Here is a 22,557-nt window from a genome sequence, read left to right as displayed (position 1 = left end):
ATGACATCAGGTAATTAGTTTGGACTTCATTATGATGAATAAAGATGATTTAATCACTGGACTGGAAGATGGTGGTTGCCTAGGGACCAACAATCATAACCTGATTATGTTCAATATGTGATATATGTGCTTTAAAAAGCCTAACTGGCCAAAGCTGAGGCAAATGATGAACAGCAGCAAGAGGGAAGAGTCAGGAAGAAACCCATGGGTGGAAGTGGCTATTTAAAAACAGTTTGCATCTCAAAGAGCAAGGTTCCACACTTTGAAGACTTTATGCTTGTATCTTAGCATGTGACAGTTTCTTTTCATTAGAAGGAAATGATAAACAAAATGTAAACCCTACATGCTCATTTGGATCCGCACATTAGTAGTAAGAACTCCTGGGTGTAAATTGAAGAGATTACTGTTCCTACAGTGTTTGATAGCCCTTGAAGCACTGGAGTAGTTACAGAAGACCAGAAAAGTCCTTAGGTCCTTTCAAAAAGAATAGAAAATGGTTAAAAAATATGATGCTACAAAACGAGGTAACTGACTACTGGATGGCAGGGGGGTGGAACAGGATGATCTTAAGGTTCTTTCCAACCCAAACCATTCTATGATTCTAAGAAAGGAGTGGAAGAAACACTGTAGAATTCTTTAAGTAACATAAATGAAAGAATGTGCAAGCAAATAAACAAATTCTTCAAGTAAATGAATAAAGAAAAAATGGTTCCTTAAATAGATTTCAAAGCTCAGGCTCTGAGTACAAGTTTGGTCAAGTCTGTAACTGCACAGATGGACTACAGTTTAGACAGGCCTGTGTGCCTTCATGGCATGTTGGACTAATGACACTGGAATCCACAGTATCAGTAAAACACACACTTAGTGAGAGCAAATCATGGATCATAGGGTTAGAAGCCAAGAAGCTACCTAAAAAGGTGCAAAGAGATGAAGAGCTCTTTAAGCAAACCAAGAAAGGCATAAGAGGAATAAGTGTCAGCAAAAGCCAAACACATCATGGAAATCAACTGCAAATTTAAAAGGTGCAGCAGACAAACTGTTGAAAGCAGCTACCCAAGAAGTACCTAAAGAACTTCAAACACAAAGCGGGTGCCCTTTCCAGAAGATGCGTTTTACATAAGGAAGCTTTTGGAACCAACAGAGAGGTTTCATGGGCTGAAAACTCACCTAGATCCTTTCTGGCCATGGCAGCTCCAGATCTGCTACTGAAATGAAACAGAAGCTTCTATTCTGAGCTTTCCCTCTCTCCTGAGATTTGCAAAATAGGGAAAGATGTGAAGAGAGCGGGTAGTCTTCAAAGGGAGAAATACCACAGTGTTTGCTTCCTGAGTAAGTGTGTGGGATTTACATGTATGGAGATTTTATGTTACAGCAAGGTATTGGGGACAAAAATGAATGAATATACAAAATCTCTCGATTGTTCCCTGATCCAGATATCCCCCATGTAATAAGTGAATAGTATCTTCTAATGCAATAAATACTACAGCTACAAGCAACAGATGCTTTCTCTTCAGTATATCCAACAGAGAAGGCAGAACTTGCATTTGGCTGTTATTTCTGCTCAAGAGGGGATGAGAGGCTGAAGAACACAGACAAGATTAGAAACACATCTTCTGGTTATAACTGCAATTATTTCTTCAGTATTTTTGTTGTCATCATATCAGGACTATTCACAGCTGCAGTCTGATACGGGGTTCTGGCATGACCTACAGTAGCCATTCTCCATCACTGTTCAGGCTGATGGCCAGTGCTGCATAGTGCCATTTTGTGATCTGAAAGACCCTGTGAATACTAACTACAGGAAGATCTGGAGAGATACACAATTTACAGAGAGAGCATTCGTCTGACACTGAAGAAAGGAATCGCACTTGCTTTCTCAGTAAACCACTCTCTTGAAGATCCACTCTGCAGAGCATAATTTGGAAGGGGGAACTTCTGCTTTAATTAGCCCCTTTCTATTTCTTTAAGGAGATTCGACTATTTCAAAAGCTTGAGGCCTAGGATTACATTGTGTTATTTTATGCTTCTTGCTCCAGTCCGCATGGATGTGTTAAGCTGCGCTTCACCACAAGCATCAGAGTTTTGTGATGCTATCTAGCTAGGTTCTCTCTCACTCCCTCTGAAACCTATCTTTAAGTTGATGGCTAATCTAATTGAAGGGAGTGAAATTATTTTTGGGACTCACCACAAGTGCTTACTCATTTTGCTAAACGCTCCTGTCATTATTAAATGATGAGGATGCTGTCATCACCTGCTATTGCTCCAGGAGCCTGTTCAGCTTTTCCATCAGGCATCTGAACGTGAGTGAGCAATACAGCCTCGCTTTCAGTATTATTTCTGGTGCTTCTTTCGTGTTAGAACATCAACACCTGTCTCTAGCTGGCTCATTACGCCAACCTCTATTGCTCACTTGATTAGAGTAGAAGAAAACGTGCGCAGATTTTCTGCTGTTCCATGTGTCATGGGCGAGGTGAGATCCCCCAACTGTTTATGAAAATGTGATTGAAACATATTTGCAGTGGAACATTTAAAGCGATACAGCCCCCCCTTTCCAAAAAGCTCTTCAATCACATCCTTTAAGACACAGTGAACCTGGGCACACGTTCAACTTACACCAAAGGAGAAATGCCTATTGGCTTCAAGAAATTCAAGAAATACAAGACAAAAAGGCCCCACTGGGCCTACAAGAAACCTGAAGAGGGACTTGAAACAAGGGCCTGTAGAGACAGGACAAGGGGGAATGGCTTCAGCCTCACAGATGGGAGATTGAGATGAGGTCTTAGGCAGAAGTTGTTCCCTGTGAGGGTTGCTGGACACTGGCACAGGATGCCCAAAGAAGCTGTGGCTGCCCCATCCCTGGCAGTGTTCAAGGCCAGGTTGGATGGGGCTTGGCGCAAGCTGGTCTAGTGGAAGGTGTCACTGCCTGTGGCAGGGGGTTGGAACTGGATGAAATTCAAGGTCCTTTCCAATCCAAACCAGTCTGTGAGTCTATGATTTTGAAGGGTGCACCACTGAAGACACCTCCAGATTGCTCCCTGCGGCTCCATCCGGAACCAAACACAGCCAGTGCCGTCTGTCTGCTAGAGCTGGAACTGCTTTTTACAACTGCCAAATGAGCAATTAGTTTGTAGCAAGTCAAGTCACTTGAATTAGTCACCTGTAATGGGGATACAAATATTCACTTAGTAAATTTGCTATTATTTAGTAAGATAGAAACACTGACCAAAACTCCATGAGTACTGCCATTATTTTATGCTGTTATGAGTACAGAAAGTTTTTACTTCCCCAGATAACAATGTCAGTAGTCACTGATAGCACCCTGCCAATACCAGAGATGGATCAATTGAGAAGGAAATCTACATCTTAATTACTGAGATATGATGATCCAAATGGCAACAATTACTCCTCAAAACCAACTTTACAAGTCTGCTGTAAGAAAGGAAACTCTGCTTGTCATCACCAGCTAGGAAGCCACTTGTTCTCCTACTCAGCACATGCTCAGTTTGCTGCTCTGGAAACCAGTGAATTTAGGATAATCAATCAGTGTAATTTTGTCTTCACATGCTTTGTGTGTTTCCCTCGTATGATGCGCTGTTATGTCAGAGAACAGATTTTTCAGGAGATAAAAGGAAACCAGCAGCCATTATCTGTTACAGGAAACAGACTAATACAATGCTCATTATAAACACACACTTCCTAGTTTTACTTGCCTGACAGTAATTTTCATGAGCTAAAATAAATCAGCGCATTACATTTCTTTTGCTGTTCTTTGCCTCTGTGCTGTATCAGTGTATCGAAGGTAAATCTCTCGCCTCCTGATGTTCTGAGCACCATAGCAGAGTGCTGAGTCTTGAGGAGTCCATGCCTCCTGGTGGAAAGATGCTGAATTATCTGTCCAAGGAGTGAAGCCTGTTTGCAAAGGTCAACGCTGCACAAGCAACTCACATGACAGATTTGCTGCTCTGTTTAAAAGGATTTTAATATTTAAAACTGTCTAGAGCCATGACCTGAAGGTACCTGTGCGCTCTCCCTTCAAAAGTCACCATCACCAAGGTCTATCAACCATTAGCACTTCTGAACTCTGCTGTTCCTCACCGATAACTGTCTTTAGCGCCACGATATTCTCTACCTGCTCCTCCCATCCAACATCATGTATTTACTGCATACATGGATCTTAAATTGATCATGGAAGAATTCAGGTGAGCTTCACAGCACCACTGTGACCATTAAGACACAGCGCACTCCTGTTGTAAAACGTGTCTCTGAAACAAGACAGAAACTGTTTTCAGTTGTCAAAATTGCTAGCATCACAACTTGACAGCCGGGAACAAAGCAAGCACAATCCTTCCATGCACAGGCTATTCTGTAACATGGGCATTGTCAAAGATTCCCATTATTTCCCTTGAACTGAACTTTAAAAATTACTCTAAAAGCTCTAGTTGAATTGTATCACAGTTTGGATCAATTGTGAGCCAGCACAGCCTGCATTAGGGACAGATATTAAAAGGGAATATAAAGGAAGTAGTAAAATTGAAACTCCTATGGTTTTGAGAAGGTCAGCTTGATTTTGACAGAGTATCAGCCTGATATTTAGGGGCCAAATTTGAAGGGAAACAAAAGGCAAGGACAAAAGCAATCCTGTTTGGTGCAAGGACTATTATCTGTAACATGTTCAGATGTGTTTTGCCTGAGAGCATTTTGCACTGGGGCAAAGTTATTAAACATTATCTCAACACAAGAACATCTCTGAAATAAGATACTTTTATATAGTCCTGAAGAATTAAATCAAAGAGTTTTGTTACATTAATTCAGAAATCCACGTCCTTATTGCAAAGTCCATCAGTCTGTACCAGCAGTCTCTCCAGTATGCAGCCTGCTCCTGTAAACCAGGAACTGCTTCAAGCCTGACATTTCCCCAGAGTAGTGTGTAAACCAGGTTCTCTCTATAAAAAGATAAAAGAGTGAACAAAATAATAGCTATGTTTGCGTATAGCTCATAGAGAGACAGACATCTGGCAGTAAGAAAGGAGTTTGCTTTATGCCTTAGCTGTCTTGAGTCAAAAACCTGACCTCCAGGGATCCCTGTCTATGCAGAAAAGAAGTGAAATATTCCTCCTTATTAGAAACTAAAGAAAAGAGTTGTATAATATCAAAGAAGTAATTAAAAATAGCCATTTAACATCCTGCTTAGGTAAAATTGATCACCAAGACTGACCATGTAGAACATACTTGGACTGGTTGGATGCTTACAAAGCTGCTGTGATGCCTTCACAGCTCGGACCAAAGGGCTGCATGTTTCTTCGGTCAGTCTGAAGGTTGCTGCTGCCATCATGTTGTTACCACCCCAGGTTTTGCAGTTGTGCAGACAGACAACATTGTGCTATTTGGAACACTTCTGAAACTCTGGATCTCAAATCCCAAACCAGCAGCTGGGTTTATTTCCCACTACCTTATTCCAGCTGATGCTACAAATGCACTGCACAACTGCCTGGCCACTCTCCAGCACTGTCTCCATCCCATTGGATAAATGCTGCCTCTACAGCAGGTTTACCAGGACAGAGGCTCCTGATCATGTGGATATTTCAAGAAGCCTTAAAAAGCCCCCAAACCACCTTAGGAAAAGGCTTTGCTTGTGCAAAATAAAGCTGTAACCGAGGAGGCCTACAAGAGACATGCACCAGTTGTACAGCAGGGTAGCAGAGACGTGAAACCAGTAAATAAATGTGTAGGGGTCATAAAACTGCAAAACAGTCTCTATTTTTAATGTCAATTGCTTATCAGGCTGTGAACCATTGCAAAACAGCAGTGATATGGTGTCTCAGAGCGTAACACAAGAGCAGCATTTGCCAGGACTCAAAACCAGGCCCGCGATCAGCTGTCCTACAGCAGTGCATGGTTTTGTACAAATGCAAGAAGCTTTCACTATGGGTATTTCACAGATAAGTTAAAACTGAGCTGTTGTCCAATAGCAGAAGCAAAGGGGGAGGTAATAAAATGACAGATTTGGAAGTACAAACATTTTTCCAAGCACTTCCCAGCTGCCCAGGTAACATTCACAGAACAGAAATGCCTCTTGTTGGTACATCACAGTATGAAGTCTGAGCATAATCTAATAATAATTGGGTACTTCACTGCATTTGGAGTGCCTGAAGTCTCTTGACAAGAACAGAAATACTGCAGCTCCATGTCATAAAGAGATTTATTTCCTGCTGATTCGAGATTTTATTTTTTTCCTTGGATGAATGCCCTTTCCATTTCTAAAACAATGCAGCGAAGGTAAAAAAGGGATAAAGAATTGATTATGGTGAGATACAAAAGAGAAGAAAATGAGATCATTAAAATTAGATTTTCTTTAAAAAAGAAAAGAATATTGAAGGCATGAATCCCTTCTTCAAGGAAGGAATTTATTCCTTCCAATCACAAGGGTAATATTGTATAAGCTGGCAAAACATTAGCTCCAAATCAGAGACCCAACTAGAAAATGAGATATTTAATTAATACATACAGAAAGGCATGAACTATAAAATCTCCAGAATGGAAGAACATTCAGAGCAGATTTCACTGCAAGATGAGAAATGGTATTTGAATTGATAAGGAAGCTGCAGTCATTAGTATGCTGAAACATGCACACATTCTAGGAGGAAGTCGGCTTCTTTCTACAGTCTATCATTGCCTTTGAATTTTTGTTTAGCTTATATATATTTATATCTAGGAAAAAATAACCGCATGAAAATCAGCCTCTATCAGACTTTAAGATTCATGTAAGTTTTCATCACAAAATACACTGCTATAAGGGCAGAGAAGCTGAACCTTTGCCATCCTAAGGTGTTGAATCATCTGCAATATCAAGAGAAGGATGCCAGAGAATTAATAGTAGACAAACTCACTCAAAGACCTGAGGAGTTAAAGAGAAAAGTTCTCCATAAAATGTGCAGCCTTTTGGTAAGTCAGCTTAAGAAATGCAGATTTTAAGTAGAATTTTATGGCTTACCTAGTGTAAAGCCTACGGTATTTTACTCCATGTTTGGCACCACATGTCTCAAGAGCTTGCTGTTCAAGTATTTGATGCTCACTATGTGATACAGGTCACCACCTATCTATTATGGTTTCCCGTTCAGTGCTTTCTCCCCATCCTCCTTATTCACCAGCGTTTTTCCTCTTTATTCACTTTTCAGTTGTCTCCTTCTTTCCTGCTTTATTTCAAATATAATCACAGTTGTATCATTTATTCTCTTGTTACATCTATCACATTGCCTCTATTGGGTTTTGCTTTTTTTGTTGCTGTTGGGGTTTTTTTGGCTGGAGTTTTATGGACGTAACACTGCTGTTTTCAGCTCTTTTCACATCACAGTGCTCAGACACTTAGAACAAATGCTTTTCTTTGCAGTTTTAAACATCAGATGGTTGGTTCCCCCCCCCCCCCCCGCTGTTCCCTTCTGCTGTCCCCTCAACGCATTCCTTATGGTTGAAGTTTCCACTGCAGATACCCCCTTACCACCTCTTCCTGCAGAAAGGACAGCCTTGCAGCCAGTACACCTTTCACTGGTCGTTAGGACAGAGGAGGCACTTACAGCTTTCACCAGCTCACTTTCTGACCCTAATACTTCATCGGTTTTGAGAGACTTGGTTGCCATCATAAATTTCATTCCTTTAAAAGCAATGTTTGCTGCATCCAGATAAATATGCAAGTGGAGATGGTGCTAAAGTTTCTGGTAGGAAAAAACCCACCCTGAAAACTTCATTTATTCCTCACAGACACTTTATATTCATAGGGATGGAAACACTGAATTCAAATACAATGACATAATGTGGAGTAAGTTCTTCTTCTAAATTATCTCATGACTAAAACTAAGAACCTTATCTGACACGTATGAAAAACTAAGAATCTTATCTGATACGCATGAAAAGCATTCTTTTTACACAAGACAGTTGTTATTATCTGAAATACTAAAATATATGGTACATTAGAGTCAAGCCCTCAGAGTGGTTCTTGCAGATCTTTGTCAAACTTACATTTCCTGCTTTTCTCATTCAGTGTGTACAAGACACTCTGCTGAATTCCTCTTGAGATTAACACATCAAAGCCTCAGTAGCAACTTTGGGTATGAAAACGGCACAACCTCCGCCTACATTTAGATTTAAACTATCAGTTGCTTTAGCAATTACTTTATTTCAGGAAGTTAATGAGCATTACAAGCACCTCTGAGAATTAAGCATCCATGTTATGGGTGGAACACCTGAGGGACAGATAATAAAACAACCTACCTACACCTAATGTGGGAAAGCCATTTGAGGAATAAACTTGAGACTTTCAACTGCCAGTTTCTTTCTCTATTATGTTATTAAATGCATCTTTTTGCCTATGTTCAGATCAGAGGAAAACCCAAGATGTTACCTATGAAAAGCAGAAAGATGTTTCTAACTCCTGGTTTAATTAATACAGAATAGACCATTCCCATCATCATTTGTCACGTTACTGACAGTCTTGCAAAGAATCCCATGAGAATGTAGAAGCAAAACAACTAGAGGCTGCCAGTAGCCAAAGGATGCTGGCAATTATGCTGGTGCTGTGTTAAGTGACTATTTACTGATTTAAGAACGTATTTTCAAGATGCTAAACTGCAATCAACTCAAATTTGGCTGAGGGAGATATGACAGCTTGATGAATTACACTAGTAATTGTAGCAATGGTGTTCCCTGAAGATGTCTCACAGTATCAGTATTTCTCACCATCTATGACTCCAGAAATCCATTTCAAATTATTCTAAAAGAAAAAGGGTTTTTTGGGGTATTGTTCAGATTGAGTATTTTAAGCAATTTTTCTGACACCCCATGACAAGTACGCTGCTCTCCCTGGACAATTTTGAAGAGCTGTATGCATTAGGGCTAAACCTTTACACAGTTTGGATTCTGCAGCTGGTATGAAGGGTCAGGAGACAATATTACAGATCAAGAAGCACTTTCATGTAACAATAAGGCAGCTGACAATCTGTCCCACAAAAAAGAAAAAGCAGGGAGGATCAGTGGCACAATTCTGACCATTCTCTGAAGAAAGCAAAAAACTGGAAGGAGAAACAAAACCAGTGACAGGATGTGTTACCTTGCTATCAGACTGAAAATGATGAAAGTATTACCTCTTGGTGGGAGTTTGACTGTATCCTTACTTAACTGCTTCATTTCTAAGTGAAGCACAACCCTGATACTTCTGTAGGTGAGAATCACTGCAATACATTTATAAATTCATGTAGTCACAGAATGGTTTGGGTTGGAAAGGACCTTAAGATCATGCAATTCCAACCCCCTGCCATGGGCAGGGATGCCCCACACTAGGCCAAGGCTTTGTCCAACCTGGCCTTGAATGCTGCCAGGGAAAGGAGCATTCATAACTTCTTTTAATCATAAAGGAAGGATTTCTGGAAAGTGGTGTCCATTTCCAGGAGAGGAAACAGGCTTCTCTATAAAGGAAGTTGCGAGTTTATTCCTGTTTAAATGAGGTGTTCATGAACTAGCCATGAACACCAACTGTGCTGAAGATTAAACAGAGTTTTGTTATGGCATCTAAATGTAAGGATCAGTAACTGTTATGGTCAATGGCACAACACTGCTACTAATATGTCAGATTTAATGTCAGAATAAAAAAAAACCAAATTGCAACATGAGGAGCCTATCAACCATGCTGCAGAAAACCTTTGAACTTAATCCAGGAAGCTATTTAAAACCAGTGCTGTCCCTAGTACCATACCGCACTCTGCTACCCCTAGTACCACACATCACTGTATTCTCGACACTGCTAAAATGTTTATAGAACAGATTATTCAAATAAGACACCACACCTTCAGACAGAAAACACAAGACGTGACAGAACCATTGCAAAGCCTCCACCAAATAACACACCAGAAAAGAGTGTTCTTCCACTGCGGGATCAGGAGTACCTTTCACCACATATGTCTTTTCAGATGAATTTAGATCATCCCTGTGTCATCATTCTATTATTTCTGATCCAGAAGACAATCCAAATTATTAAACAATCTGTTTTGTTTCCTTCGCTATATAAAGGTCATTGTTACCCTACATGTTAGACTAGACCACCTGTATTTCACCAGCTAGTAAACAACTCCTCCCTTCCACAAGGGGTAAGATCCTGTCTTTCCTTTCTTTAGTGATGGCCACGTTTCAGCCTGAAAGATGAAAAACTTACCTGAAATGTCTCACCACGTGTGAAACAGCACATGGAAAACATAGGTGGTGCAAAAATCTAAGTAAGGTTTAAGTTTGCACCTTGTTTCTGGTCACTGAGATGCAGCAAGCAACAGTGATGGGTTTGGGGTGATTGATTTGCGGGGTCTTCCTCCTAAACACACCTTAATACCATGCAAATATACAGGGACAACCAACCCGTGTTGGGTGGTATCACAGCTATATTGCTATGGCAAGTTTCAAGTGAGGTCACTGGTGAAACTACAATGCCCATTCAGCAGGGACATAGATGAAAGCACTGGAAATGACACGAGCAATCTTTTGAATGAGTTCCTTTTCTGTGGCACCTAATGGTGTTTTAACTGTTCCCTGAAAAATGCAGATAGAGAATACATTACTGTACCTATCAGAAAGGGTTTCTTTAAAGAGTGTAATATGTATAGCTTTAGAATATATAGGGCAGAAGCACTTAAAAGTAAGACTCAGTCAGGTTTTAGTTCTGTAACAGAAGTTTTTCCCTTAAAAGAAATGCAAAGTAACCTACAGTCAAAGGTCTGGCTTAATAGAGAAGTGTTAAATTATCTTCCCATAATTTACTTCCTTCCCTTCCTTCCCTCCCTACTCCCTGCAATAGTGGGAGTTAAGCAAATTATTCACCATGAATAATTTAGCCTATGACTTTATATTTCTATATAAAGTACCTACAAAAAGATTATCTTCAAATTTATTCATGACTTAATATTGTTTGAGGAACATGTTTATTTTACTATGTCTTGATTATAACCACGCAGAACAGGTGACTTGCTGTGCAAAGAACAGCATCACAATATAGGCTTATTTCATACTCTACAACAGGTTACATTCTGTAATGTCTACTTAAGGCTGTGGATTAAAACAGAGTTTAACAGTGCAAAGACTTGTGTTGAGCCTCTGAACTGAGATAAATTTAATCCTACAAAACTGTACAGCTTAAAACCTATCTGCATGGGCAGGTTCACACTTCTCCAAGAGAATGAAAGCCATCCAGACCTACAGCAGCTCTGAGCCCCAGGTGCTTTAGTGCAGCACTTGGCTAGGGACTATGGTCCTACTCTCCATTCGGGGTTTATTATTTCAAGAACAGTAGCACATGCCATGAAATTCCAATCTAGTTCATACCCTAGAAACTCTCACATCCCTTGTCCCTTCCAGGTCCTCCATCAAAGCAAACTTCCGCCAGGCTTTGGGAAACCTCTGGCACTTGTGGCAGAAGTGACCATTGCTGGTCAGAAGAGGACATAGGTAACTTCAAATTACTACTGATGGCAGTGAAATCTAGGAGAGCTGTTGAGGGAGAGGGTTGACTTGATCCCTGTGACCTTCCAGAACATGGGACACAAGTCACTACACATCTGTCTAACAACCATTCTAAATCAGACCGCAGACTCGGAGGCACACAATCTCTTGGAGAGATTACCACTGATCTGACCAAACATGAGAGTTCTAATTGAGATACTTCTGTCAGGCTATGAGTTGTTTTGTTCTGATTTACTTTGCCCCCCCATTGCCTTCACTTTCCTGAGTGAAACAAGCATCAGATAAAACCTGAGGGCTGTTTCCAATTGTCAAACAATGAGTGACAATTGAATGATGCATCATTTCTCTACCTGTCCTTACAAGGACTGTCATGTAGACAATCTGCCCCCTCACCTGAAATAATCTGGCCAGAATGGACATTTCTACAGCTGTTTCTCATCAAAACATAGGTGCATATTCACATTATTTTTGCACATTTTCTGCGTGGAGCCATGGGCAGAGCTTGCCCATGTTAGGTAAAATTATGTAAAATGTAAGGACTTGTGCACTGCCCTAGGAAAGACAAAGTTTTGTCAATTCTGTCTTTTTATTATTTTAGGGGAGATCTACTCTGATTTCTGATTTGTCCTTCAAATGTATCTGGAGAAAAAACTATAACATGCTTTCAGTTTGTACTTCACATATACCTTTGGCTTTCAATTTTCACATCAGGTAACACTTTCTGATTTACAAACCTTGAAGGTACTATCAGCTCTCCATATTTGCTGTCTATGCCACTGTAATTTTATAGGGCCAACAGCAGGTTTTATTGATGCCTTTTGTGATCTTTTGGTGTTCAGGTCCCCTCTTTGACCCTTTAAAGTAGCTGCATTACAAATAAATAAGCACTAGATATTACACAACGCAGGTGAAATTCGTCCTCTCTTCCTGTGCAGGGAAAATTTGTATAACTAAGACATGACACCTAAATAAAACACAGAAGCTAGGAAAAGGTCACTCTAATTACTGAGGTTTAAGTTTTCATTTTATTCCATTACTTTTAAATAATGTTATCACACAGTTTTCAATGTCAGATAAGACTTCCATGAATACTCTATTCAAAACGGCACTAACTAAATTTAATCCCTTTACAATCCCCTCTGTCAAAAATTCTTTTCTGAGTGAACAGATGCATACTTTGGGAAGAACTGCAAAGGAATGGGATTATTTTCTCCACAAGATCCCATACAGTGATTTATATGAAACAATTTTCTGAGATGTCTTCAAGCATAAAGGAAAAGAACTTTATAATTTAGGAACTAGGCCACTCTTGCATTCAGTTACATGTGTGCTATATACTTCTTGAAACCAATTAATTGGCTAGATGTAAGCTGGTCTTACCTCTCATCAGTCTGAGGCAGTGAATGTCACAATGAATCCAAAGAAATGTCTCCTGACCAGTTCTTATTTTCAGCACCCCAGTAAAGAAACAGAGAAACTCCAGCAAGAAAACAATAAAGAAGTCTTCTGATTAACACCAGAGAAATGACACATCTCCAAACCTTCTCTTCTACCTTTTCCTCTTGAGGGAACCACCTTCTGAGAAAAGACTGCAGGCCCCTGGGGTTGATTTCCAGGATCTCTCATTAGTTGTAAAGTGATGGCAGCTGCTTTTGTAAGATAGGAGTCAGACCTGAAAGTATTTCCCTATTCACTGCTCTTACTGGAAGTACCTGAAGAGCACTAAGGTACCTACAGAGATTAGCTGCAGGGACAGCTGTCAGGTTTGAAATTGATAAACTATGTTATAGGTATCTTGCATTATGTTGATTGCTTCCAAGTGGATATTTAAGTATTTTTGAAATGATATCATTAGATTTAAGAGTGGTTGGTGGAGATGGAAAACACAGAAGGAGCACATTTCCTTTACCTTCTCAAGATCAACGGCTGTCTGAGCTTGGTGTTTCTGTGCTCCACCAAATATCCTCTTAGGAAACTAAAATTATTTCTGTTTACCTGAGTGATACTTTTACAAACTCACATTTAATTACATGCAGCTAACTCTTTATAAATGCATATTAAAACCCAAAGAAATACTCCACTTTCAGTAATAAAGTACAGACTATGACATCAGTCGCCTATACAGTAGGTTCACGTAACAGAAGTTGGTGTAGGTATCCGAAAAGGATGTGAAGACAAACCTGAGCATCGCATCTAAAACCGCTGCACTTAATGGGGAAACCAAAGCTCGGCTCTATCCTACCTCAGAAATGAGTCTCAAGTTGCAGCCTAAATGAAAATGTAGAATCAGATCCATGATGTGTAACGCTACCTGTCACATTGTCCACTTCTTATTTTCCTCTTCATAGCTGGCCATCCGCATAGCCATCTTTTCCCTCCTACCTTGTCTGTGTCAGCCACCAATGCCCAAGTATGTTTAAATAACAGAGTAAAGGACTTCCTTGAAATATTAACAATGCCCTTCTACCTTTTTTACAAAATCCTGCATTCCTCTGGTGCTATTATTTTTATTACTATACACTCATTTAAAACAGGATTTTTCACTCCTTGTCTCATTAGGCTTTATTTCTCACCTCAAATCATAATCCATTTTACCTGGGTATGAATCACACACTGAATGCCTTTACCTCTGGTTTCCCAGAAGGCTACAGATATTTTATATCAGTGTTTTTCAAGCCAGGGAACAACTGAGTTTTCTGGAAACTATCTCAGGAAAGCCAAAACCACCTCAAATTGAAGAAATGCTCCCTGATTGCAGCTGCAATTCAATCATTTCCTTTTGTTTCTGACGTGACCCTCCTGCCTTACAGAAAATATTCACAACAGTTATGAGGCATGGAGCCATTTGGCCACCGTTTTATTAATCAGCCATATTGTTGTAGCACCTAGAGCAGAAACTGGCGTTGCCTTGTGCTAGGTGTTGTACAAGTGATTGTTTCTGACTGGCAGCAGATGAGCAATCACAGCAATCACAGCTGTGGCAGAAGCAGATGTTCCCATGCAAATAACCCTAATAAAAATGGTAATAAAGACAGGCAGATGATCAGTTTCTTAGCAGGATTGTTCCAGAGTGCTCTTCAAAAACCCATCTGTCTTTACAAATAACACCTTGCATTCATTTCTGATGACAAATAAGAATTGCATAGAATGAGAGCAACAGAAACTGAATGCGACTGTTGACAGACTAGCAGGAAGCTACTCCCATATTGTCCATTTAGGGAATGTAATTGCAGGTGGGTACAAATTGTAACTTGATATATATTGGTGTTAATCCCTCTGGGCCACTGAAATATGCCTAGCCAGTATGATGTGACAATTAGGAGCTTTCAAGATACTGGATTCTGCCTCTGCTTTGCCCTTCAAACTGCTGCACTCATGTAACCTTGTTAATTGTGCTCTCCCCTCATCTAACCTTACTCTGAGAATTGCACAGTAAAGCTGATCAATAGACATGGTCAGCTGCACAACAATTTTACATCAGGAAATCTGTTTCTCTACAGAGAAGTTCATTTTTTCTTTGTCAGCAAGAACAGAAAGTGGGGTGGTTTTTCTGTATTACTGATTCACTCGTTTGCTTAATATCCTATTTTGCAAAGGCAGTAACATAAGCAGAGAAAAGGAAGCAGAAGAAACATATCCCCAGTGTGCTGACATAAACCTATGCTGTCAAAAATCAAAGCATTCATTCCCAGCGATGTACAAAATGTAACAAATGTATGGAATGGATGACAACATCTTCAGAAAGGGTTGTCTGAGGCTTAAAATCAAGTAGCACAGGAAAACAGACATACAGCCTACCCACAGATCACTCCTTCAGGGTGTCCCCAGACCCTTCCCTGTTCCCAGTTCTTAAGTTAGCAGAGGAGCTGAAGGTGAGCATCACTTATAGATGTGTTTGCTTTATACTTCCTGATGATAATCTTCAACTGTATTATATGTATTTATGGGACAGACACTATCAGGACTATGTTTAAGCTTTTCAACTTTGAGATTTGATACTTGCTTTAATTGCTCTTGTCAGGCAATATAAATTGTAAGTTCCCAGGTATTTAAAATTTATTACATAGCAAAAATCAATTTCTATTCACTGATCTCTGCTATTTCTTTTTCTTTTTATATGTCTGTATTTTGAAATAGTCCAGCAAGTCCTATGATCCATCTTTCAACATTAATACTCAGAACACAGAAATTATTCTGTTACCAAACTTCATTACTCACTTGGTAGGATCCAACTGAAGCAGGCTGAGGAGACTTAAACCTCTTCTTTCCAACCACATACATGACTGCAAGTGAGGCGAATGTAAGGGGCTGTGGCTTTAGATCTTTAGGAACAGAACTGGGTCAGTTAACTGATTTTACTGGGCCCTCTCAAATGGTTATCATGCATTTAAGTCACTGACAATATTGAAGAAAGTATCCTAGACATGAAAAGCTGCATCAGGGACCCTCTGAGCTGCCCAGTTCTTGCAGCAGCTTTATTCTCCAGGAATGCCTAAATACCTTTTCAGAATGTGAATATTTAAACACAGCAAAGAAACCAGCACAACAGGGCATGGGGTTATGTGGGAGACACCTGGGTGGACTTTGATTTTACAGTGCAGTGAACCTGCTTACAAATTCAGCTCAGAAAGAACCCGTGCACAGAGTAAACCTCTTGACTATGCCACGGTTTCATCTACGTGGTTACTTGACTATGTTGCTAGTTCACCTGCCAGCTCAGCAATTCAGAGGATTAAGAAGTAGACTCCCTGCAGAGCTCTGTCTGAACTGAGTATTTTAAATGAGCATAATCTAAGCGGTATTTCCTGCTTTCTTTTTCCATTTCTGTTTCTCCCATTCTTGCTTTTCACACCACAGTGTACAGTGCACTGTTTTCTTCTGTGTTTTAGTTGTCCTTTTCTTTCCCTTCCTTCTTATTCATCTCTTATGCTGCAGTCTGTTCTCTGTTGTATGCCTATCTCCATTTTCTCCCTCTCACACTCCTCACGCAGCCTCCTCCAAAGCATTGCCTGCAACCAACCAGTCAAAACAGTCAAGCTTACGTACAGGGCTGACCTGTGGAGGCAGTACTGCCATATCAGGTAGTTTCTCAGACACATGCTGCCACATCAAAGGAAACACAACCTCTCTAGCTATTAGTCCATTACAGGAGATGGACACCGCAACACCCTTCAGCTGGTATTTCTGCTCACCATCACCTGGCAGGAGAGAACCAAGCCACATTCCTTGTCTGCTGCAGAGTTATTGCAGCTGCTGAATGCTCTTCCTAAAGCCCTCTGTCTCCTCACTTTGAATTAATGGCTGAGGCAGAGTCAGCACCAGTTCAACTGCCTTAATTCAGTGAGGTGAGGCAGGAATGCACACAGTTTACAGGGATCCACCATGATCAGACATCACTGTCTTTTGTACTATCTATAGAACTGATTTTGAGAGTACCACAAAATAGTTCCTCTCTTGCTAGCCAACCATTTCAAAGGCTTTTCATTTCTTATTTCATGGAAGTTCAGCATGTTAAATGGAAAAGTGTATCTTCACACAGTCACATTAGCTATGGGGTCAATTGCTTTTTCACTTCAATAATCAGTGCATGGGCTTCATGGATTACTGCCTCACAACACTAAGCAAAGACAAGTTTGCAATTTTCTGGATTAAACCTCAAGCAACCACTCCCTGTACAAAGCACTAGAGGAAATAATATTAATACCCCCTTATCTCTGAGAAGGGAAAAAAGCCCTCCTTCAAAGCTGTAAACATCAGGAGAATAATTAATTCCTGAAGGGAGTGACCCTGGGAACTCATGTAAAATGCCAGTAGTGGAAAAATTCAGCAGTGGAAATTAGGATGGCCTAAAAGTGAGGCCAAGGCCGTTTAAGATGGATCTGCATTGTCACGAGTGCAGCTGGGGAGTTGGCCAGGAAGCTGCTGCCCTGGGAAATAACAATGAGGTCCATAAAAGGGATGGAAAACGTACAGATGAGAGTTGCTGTAGGTGTTACAGACTTCCAAAGGACCTTGCTGCTGGGCCTCACAGTGAGAAAGCTGTGGTTTTGCCAGGGTGATGAGGGCCAGTTATGCCACAAGGTGATGCACTGTGTTCATAAGAACACTGACTGCATGGATTATAAAAAACATATGATAACTTCACAGTGAATTGGAAGATTCAAAGTAACTTCAATACCTGTACTGATATTGAATATTTGTAGTGTCTCAATGATTTCCTTGTGTTCTCTCCACCTGACACTGAGAGGGGTAATGGAACTTCACAAACAAGATGTTACAAGTGTCTCTTTACTTGTAACTGTTTTTTCCCATGCATTGGGCAGACAATCACATATTTGTGTGCACATCAGCCTATGTGACAAGGTGAACATAACCCTTTTTTTAGGAGTAACTCTAATACTACCACTTCCTAGTCAAGAATGTGCAGCAAGTGCCCTGCTGCAAACACAGCACACATCACCGTCCCGAGTATAAAGTGAAATCTTACCTATTACTTTTCCTAGGAATAGCGCCTTTGGGGAATTGAACTGAGTATCAGATGCTGCTGGCAGGCTGTAACTTGTTGGAGGATAGTGATCAAGCTGGGGAAAAAGAAAATGATGAGTGTTTAGAACAGATCCGGCTTCTTACAGTGCTACTGAATCGAGTCTACTTTAATGGAGTTTATGCCACAACTTACAACTCTCTCTGATATGCTCTGCTTTCATTTTGACAAAGGGAAAACAACAGAGAATACCCTTCCTTCCATATCTCCACAGTTCCCAAGGCCTGGAAAATACCTATATTGGACGTTCGTTTGTTCCGGTTGCTGTAGAATCACTTCAGCTAATAAACCCAACAGCATCAACACTAAACCAGCTTATTATTTTAATATAAGATTTCCATTTAGGACCTATGTTATTGCTGAAGCTTGATTTACACAGCTGAGAGTTTGAGACTAAAGCATGTGTTGGACATTCTCCTTTTCTCTTGGGAAAGGCATAAATTACTAAGACATACTGTTTTGTACCTTACATTTTATTATGTCTTTGTTGAAAATAGTATTATTATGTAATTGCGATGACAACTTACGAAACCTAAAAAAATAAATTCAAAAGTAATTAATTTAGCTAAATACTTTAATCTATAGGAAACTCATATTGCCCCGATATGACACAACAATCACATTACATTAGCTTATATTTTCCTATTTTTTAACTATTTAACAGAAAGATGTGAAGAGAGAGGAATGAAATACATTGCCTGTGCTTAGTACCATGGCTATTAAGATAGTTCTGTGTGGCTCAATAGAGTTTTAAAGCTCACACTTGGTAAAGGTAATTGGGGTGAATGTTTATCTTTGCAGTTGTTATTTATTTTCCCAGCTTTATGTGTTTATTACACAAGCTTAAAGAGGGCAGAACAAAAGCTGTTTATTTTATTCTGGCCTTACCTTGGCACAAACGAGGACAGAGACTCATATATGAGATTTAAGACTTTGCAGGGTATAATAGGCTGCAGAAGTAATTCTGGAGAAACCACAACATGGAAGGGCATGCCATTTTTCCATGTATCTTTTTGCCATATTTCAGATTTCAAATTGTTATTACCTTGGATTAGTTTGCTTTAGTGATACTGCAAATGTTCAATTCAGCAAAGTAAATGAATGGCAGACTCTAGAACTGAAGGGCTGAATTCCCTGGAGTACTGTGAGCCCATGTACTTGGACAGCCTGCTGATGGCATACCCATGCGTGTGCAGAGGCAGTCATCTCAAAACACTGTAATAACTGGAAATGAGGGGTCTTGTCTTTCTTATACTGCCCCATAAAACCTTACCAAGAGAAATGTATCGCTATAACAGAACAGAGAGGGAAAACGTTCTCTGCAGCTGACAAAAGAGGCCTAGCAAATACTCCTGTTCAAGTGATTTTTAATTGATGCTAACTAGTTTTCACACTGTTTATTTAAAATTTGGCCACAAATGTGTATTAGCATGATTACTGGCTATCTTCCAATTTTAAACTGCACTTTTGAGCTAAATATATCAAAAAACACACTTCCGTCTTCTTACTCAGAAACTAAGAAGTTCTAGTTTGTTCAGGGTATCTTGAGCAGCTTTTCTCAGATTTTTAATAGCAGAAATATATATTTTAACTGAAATCAGAGTTACAGAATTTCAAACCACAAATGCAAAAAGTTAAAACACAGATCTAAACCTCAATCACAGCAGGTCCTAAATACAAACTCTAGTGCTTGCTACTGGTTTCCCTGGTGGAAAGGAAATCAGTGTTCCGGCATCCAGCATCCCAAGGGTCAGACCTCTTGTCAATGGGAGCTGCAGGCATATCAGGTGGAAAAATATTTCCTTCTTACTTCACAAGACACATAGGAATGGGTCAGAGCTTTCAGGGTATTTACCAGTATGGCTATTAAATTAAAGGTACAGATTTTAGAGAGGCATATCAGGAAAAGATTGGTGAAAAGACTGATGCACAAATCCCTGATCCTTCAGCCTCTCATATGCCAAGACTTTAACCTCAGGTAACTTCTTTACCTGCAGTAGAATTACTTCTGATACATTCTGATTGCATAGGACTCATATTCTAGGCTCTAATTTTATACGCATCTTTATATATATATTAAGATATGCTGAAGTAACTGATAAAATAATAAGGTGTACTACCACATGCATTAGTATCTGTCAGCATCATCAACTTCTATGCTCTTCCTTTTCCAAAATAAATCTGGAGCAATGTTTAAATATTTCTTTCTATTATGACTTGGAAACTGAGCAGTGGGTATGAGAAGAACATCATTATTCTGATAAGATACTACTACTAATAATTATCACTCTAACATTTAATTTATTAACATATTGTGGGTGTCCTAAATCTGTAGCCATGGTCCAGGTGTTCATTATCAGAGTAACTATCAGGAGCAAGTAATAAAAAAGTCATCCCTGCCTAATGTACAGGCAGCATCTATCTAAGAATGCTAATTGGGTCTGCAGGACTTACCTGAAAATGAAAAGTCAATTTAAATGATGAATCACTGTGAGCACTAACATGCACAAACACAGAATACCAAATTCTGCCAGACGGGGTGTAGTGAAACTCCCTTTGTCTTGAGTCAGTGTTCAGGACGTGGAAAGTATGGTCAATAAAGGCTTAACAGAGAGTTGGTATATTAGCTATGTAAAGCTGTAGCTTGTTTCACTGCAGCACAGGTTCCCTGCAAGGCTGCCTTCTGTTCATATGTCCATAAGCTTTGAGGTCTAGGTTTTTATTTTGAAGTTGCTCTGTAATTTGGGCCCAGAATACCTAACATATCACCCCATCACCCCAAGCTTTGGGTTTGTAGCTCAGGTAATCAAACATGCTGTTATTTGCTAGGAAGCAACCCTGAAACAGTTTAGTAGGTGGTGGCCTTGGCCACATTAGAATAAAAATGTAAAAAACCCTTCCAGTGATCTTGTCTCCCTTAGTGCTTCAGTGTGGCAGAGCATGTCACCATGGCAGAGGGAAAAGATCCTGCCACACATGGGAGACAGGGATGGCAACAAGGAGACTAACACTGGGCTACATTGCAGGGTCTAACAGACACAGCCAGTTTACTGCTTAGGATTAACCTTTTGTACTGAATCAATAACCGAATCTATCTACTCACACACAGATCTCACTGAAGTCAAGAAAAGATTTCAGAATGGGTTCAGCTATGAATTGTTTTAAAGATTTAAGAACTCTAAGTTCTAGTTTGTTCTGATTCCTGCTTGAAATGAATCTCCATTTAAAAACTGGTGATATTGATTTCCTGGCCCTATCATCAGTATGGACAACCACTTCTGACTGGTTACTGCCAGCATCTCTCTTCCTATAGGGAATACCTGCATTGCTTTCTATGCCAGCCTTGACCCTTATCTAATCCTGCCACCTGAAATGAAACGGTGCACCACAAGACAACAGTGAAGGAATAGTGACATTTATGTCTGCTCGCTTTTACTGTCTTTGTTCTAAACTAGCATTATCTACTAAAAGAAAACTTTTTTTTAGAGGCACTTAACCTGGGGCTGCTTTTTAGCTCAGCGAGGGAAAGGACCAAGCTAAATTCTTTCCAAAGCTGTATGTGACTGCCATCCAGTGGGTGCTCAAGTATAAGCAGCCTGCAGCCTTTGTATGAAACACTAGGCTACCAATTCAATAGAAGATACATAATGAAAAAGGAATTACTCGTTTCAAATAATATCTGAAAAAGATATTACATTATTTAATGAAAATTAAACAGAACCTCTGCACACACTGAGGTCGATGTCAGGAATTTGTATAAAATTACAGCTTTAAAATTATATTGAAGATTTTTCATTACAACTCCTTTTCTTGAAAAACTCATTAATTTCGTTTGGGCTTAATATAAACACACAAAAGTGCGGCTTTGAGCGTTACACAGACGAAAGTAGAAGGCAGTTGCTGAGGAACGTGCAGTTTCAGTTCTCAAATCACGTCACACCGAGGCAGACTGTCTTTATCTGAAGTTGCTGGAATTTAAGCAGCGGTTCAATAAAATGCTATTTCTTTTAAATTACTGTTCACTTAGATAATAAAAGTAATCTTGACGGGGCTGCTGAGATTAACAGACATATCAATCTGAGGGCAAACATAATGCCTACATTACTGTAGCAGTCTTGGACAGAAAAGGTAAAAAGATATATGTGTATATATATACACACAAGATATATATACATACACACACATTATATTCACCCTGTGGATGTTTCTATGTCTGTATCACTGCCAATCTAGACTCTGTGTGTGTACTGCTATAAAGCTGAGGTTTTCTTTATGCTGAAACATTTTATAACAAGTGATTTCAGAATTATATGGAATAATAATGCTGTAAGGCTTAATCTTACATCATTTGAAGTCAATACAGCTTTGCTATTGACTTCAGTAATAGCGAGCTAAAGAAGAGGATGTGTTATCATCATGTAGTATTTCTCTTCTGCGTTATGATGATGATTTATCACTTATATTACGAATCTTCTCTAGTCCTGGACAAGGGCTTTTTGTGCTAAGTGCAATAATATTGC

At 39.7% G+C, this 22,557-nt stretch overlaps 1 protein-coding gene across 1 annotated transcript in view; it reads right to left on the bottom strand.

Annotated features, from left to right (window-relative positions):
- CNTNAP2 (contactin associated protein 2) overlaps positions 1-22,557 on the bottom strand; it is a 1,027,100-nt gene that overhangs the window by 42,376 nt on the left and 962,167 nt on the right. Inside the window, exon 21 of the mRNA XM_061374850.1 lies at positions 17,981-18,074. Within this exon, the coding sequence (XP_061230834.1) occupies positions 17,981-18,074 (94 nt within the window). The remainder of the gene's footprint in view (positions 1-17,980; positions 18,075-22,557) is intronic.

The sequence above is a fragment of the Neopsephotus bourkii genome, unplaced genomic scaffold (genome assembly GCF_033783945.1).
Source record: "Neopsephotus bourkii isolate Nb327-2 ecotype Australia unplaced genomic scaffold, CSIRO-AGI_Nbou_v1 NB_1655, whole genome shotgun sequence".
NCBI lineage: Eukaryota > Metazoa > Chordata > Aves > Psittaciformes > Psittacidae > Neopsephotus > Neopsephotus bourkii.
Note: the sequence above shows the minus strand (reverse complement) of the source record. Positions and strands in the feature narration are given on the sequence as shown.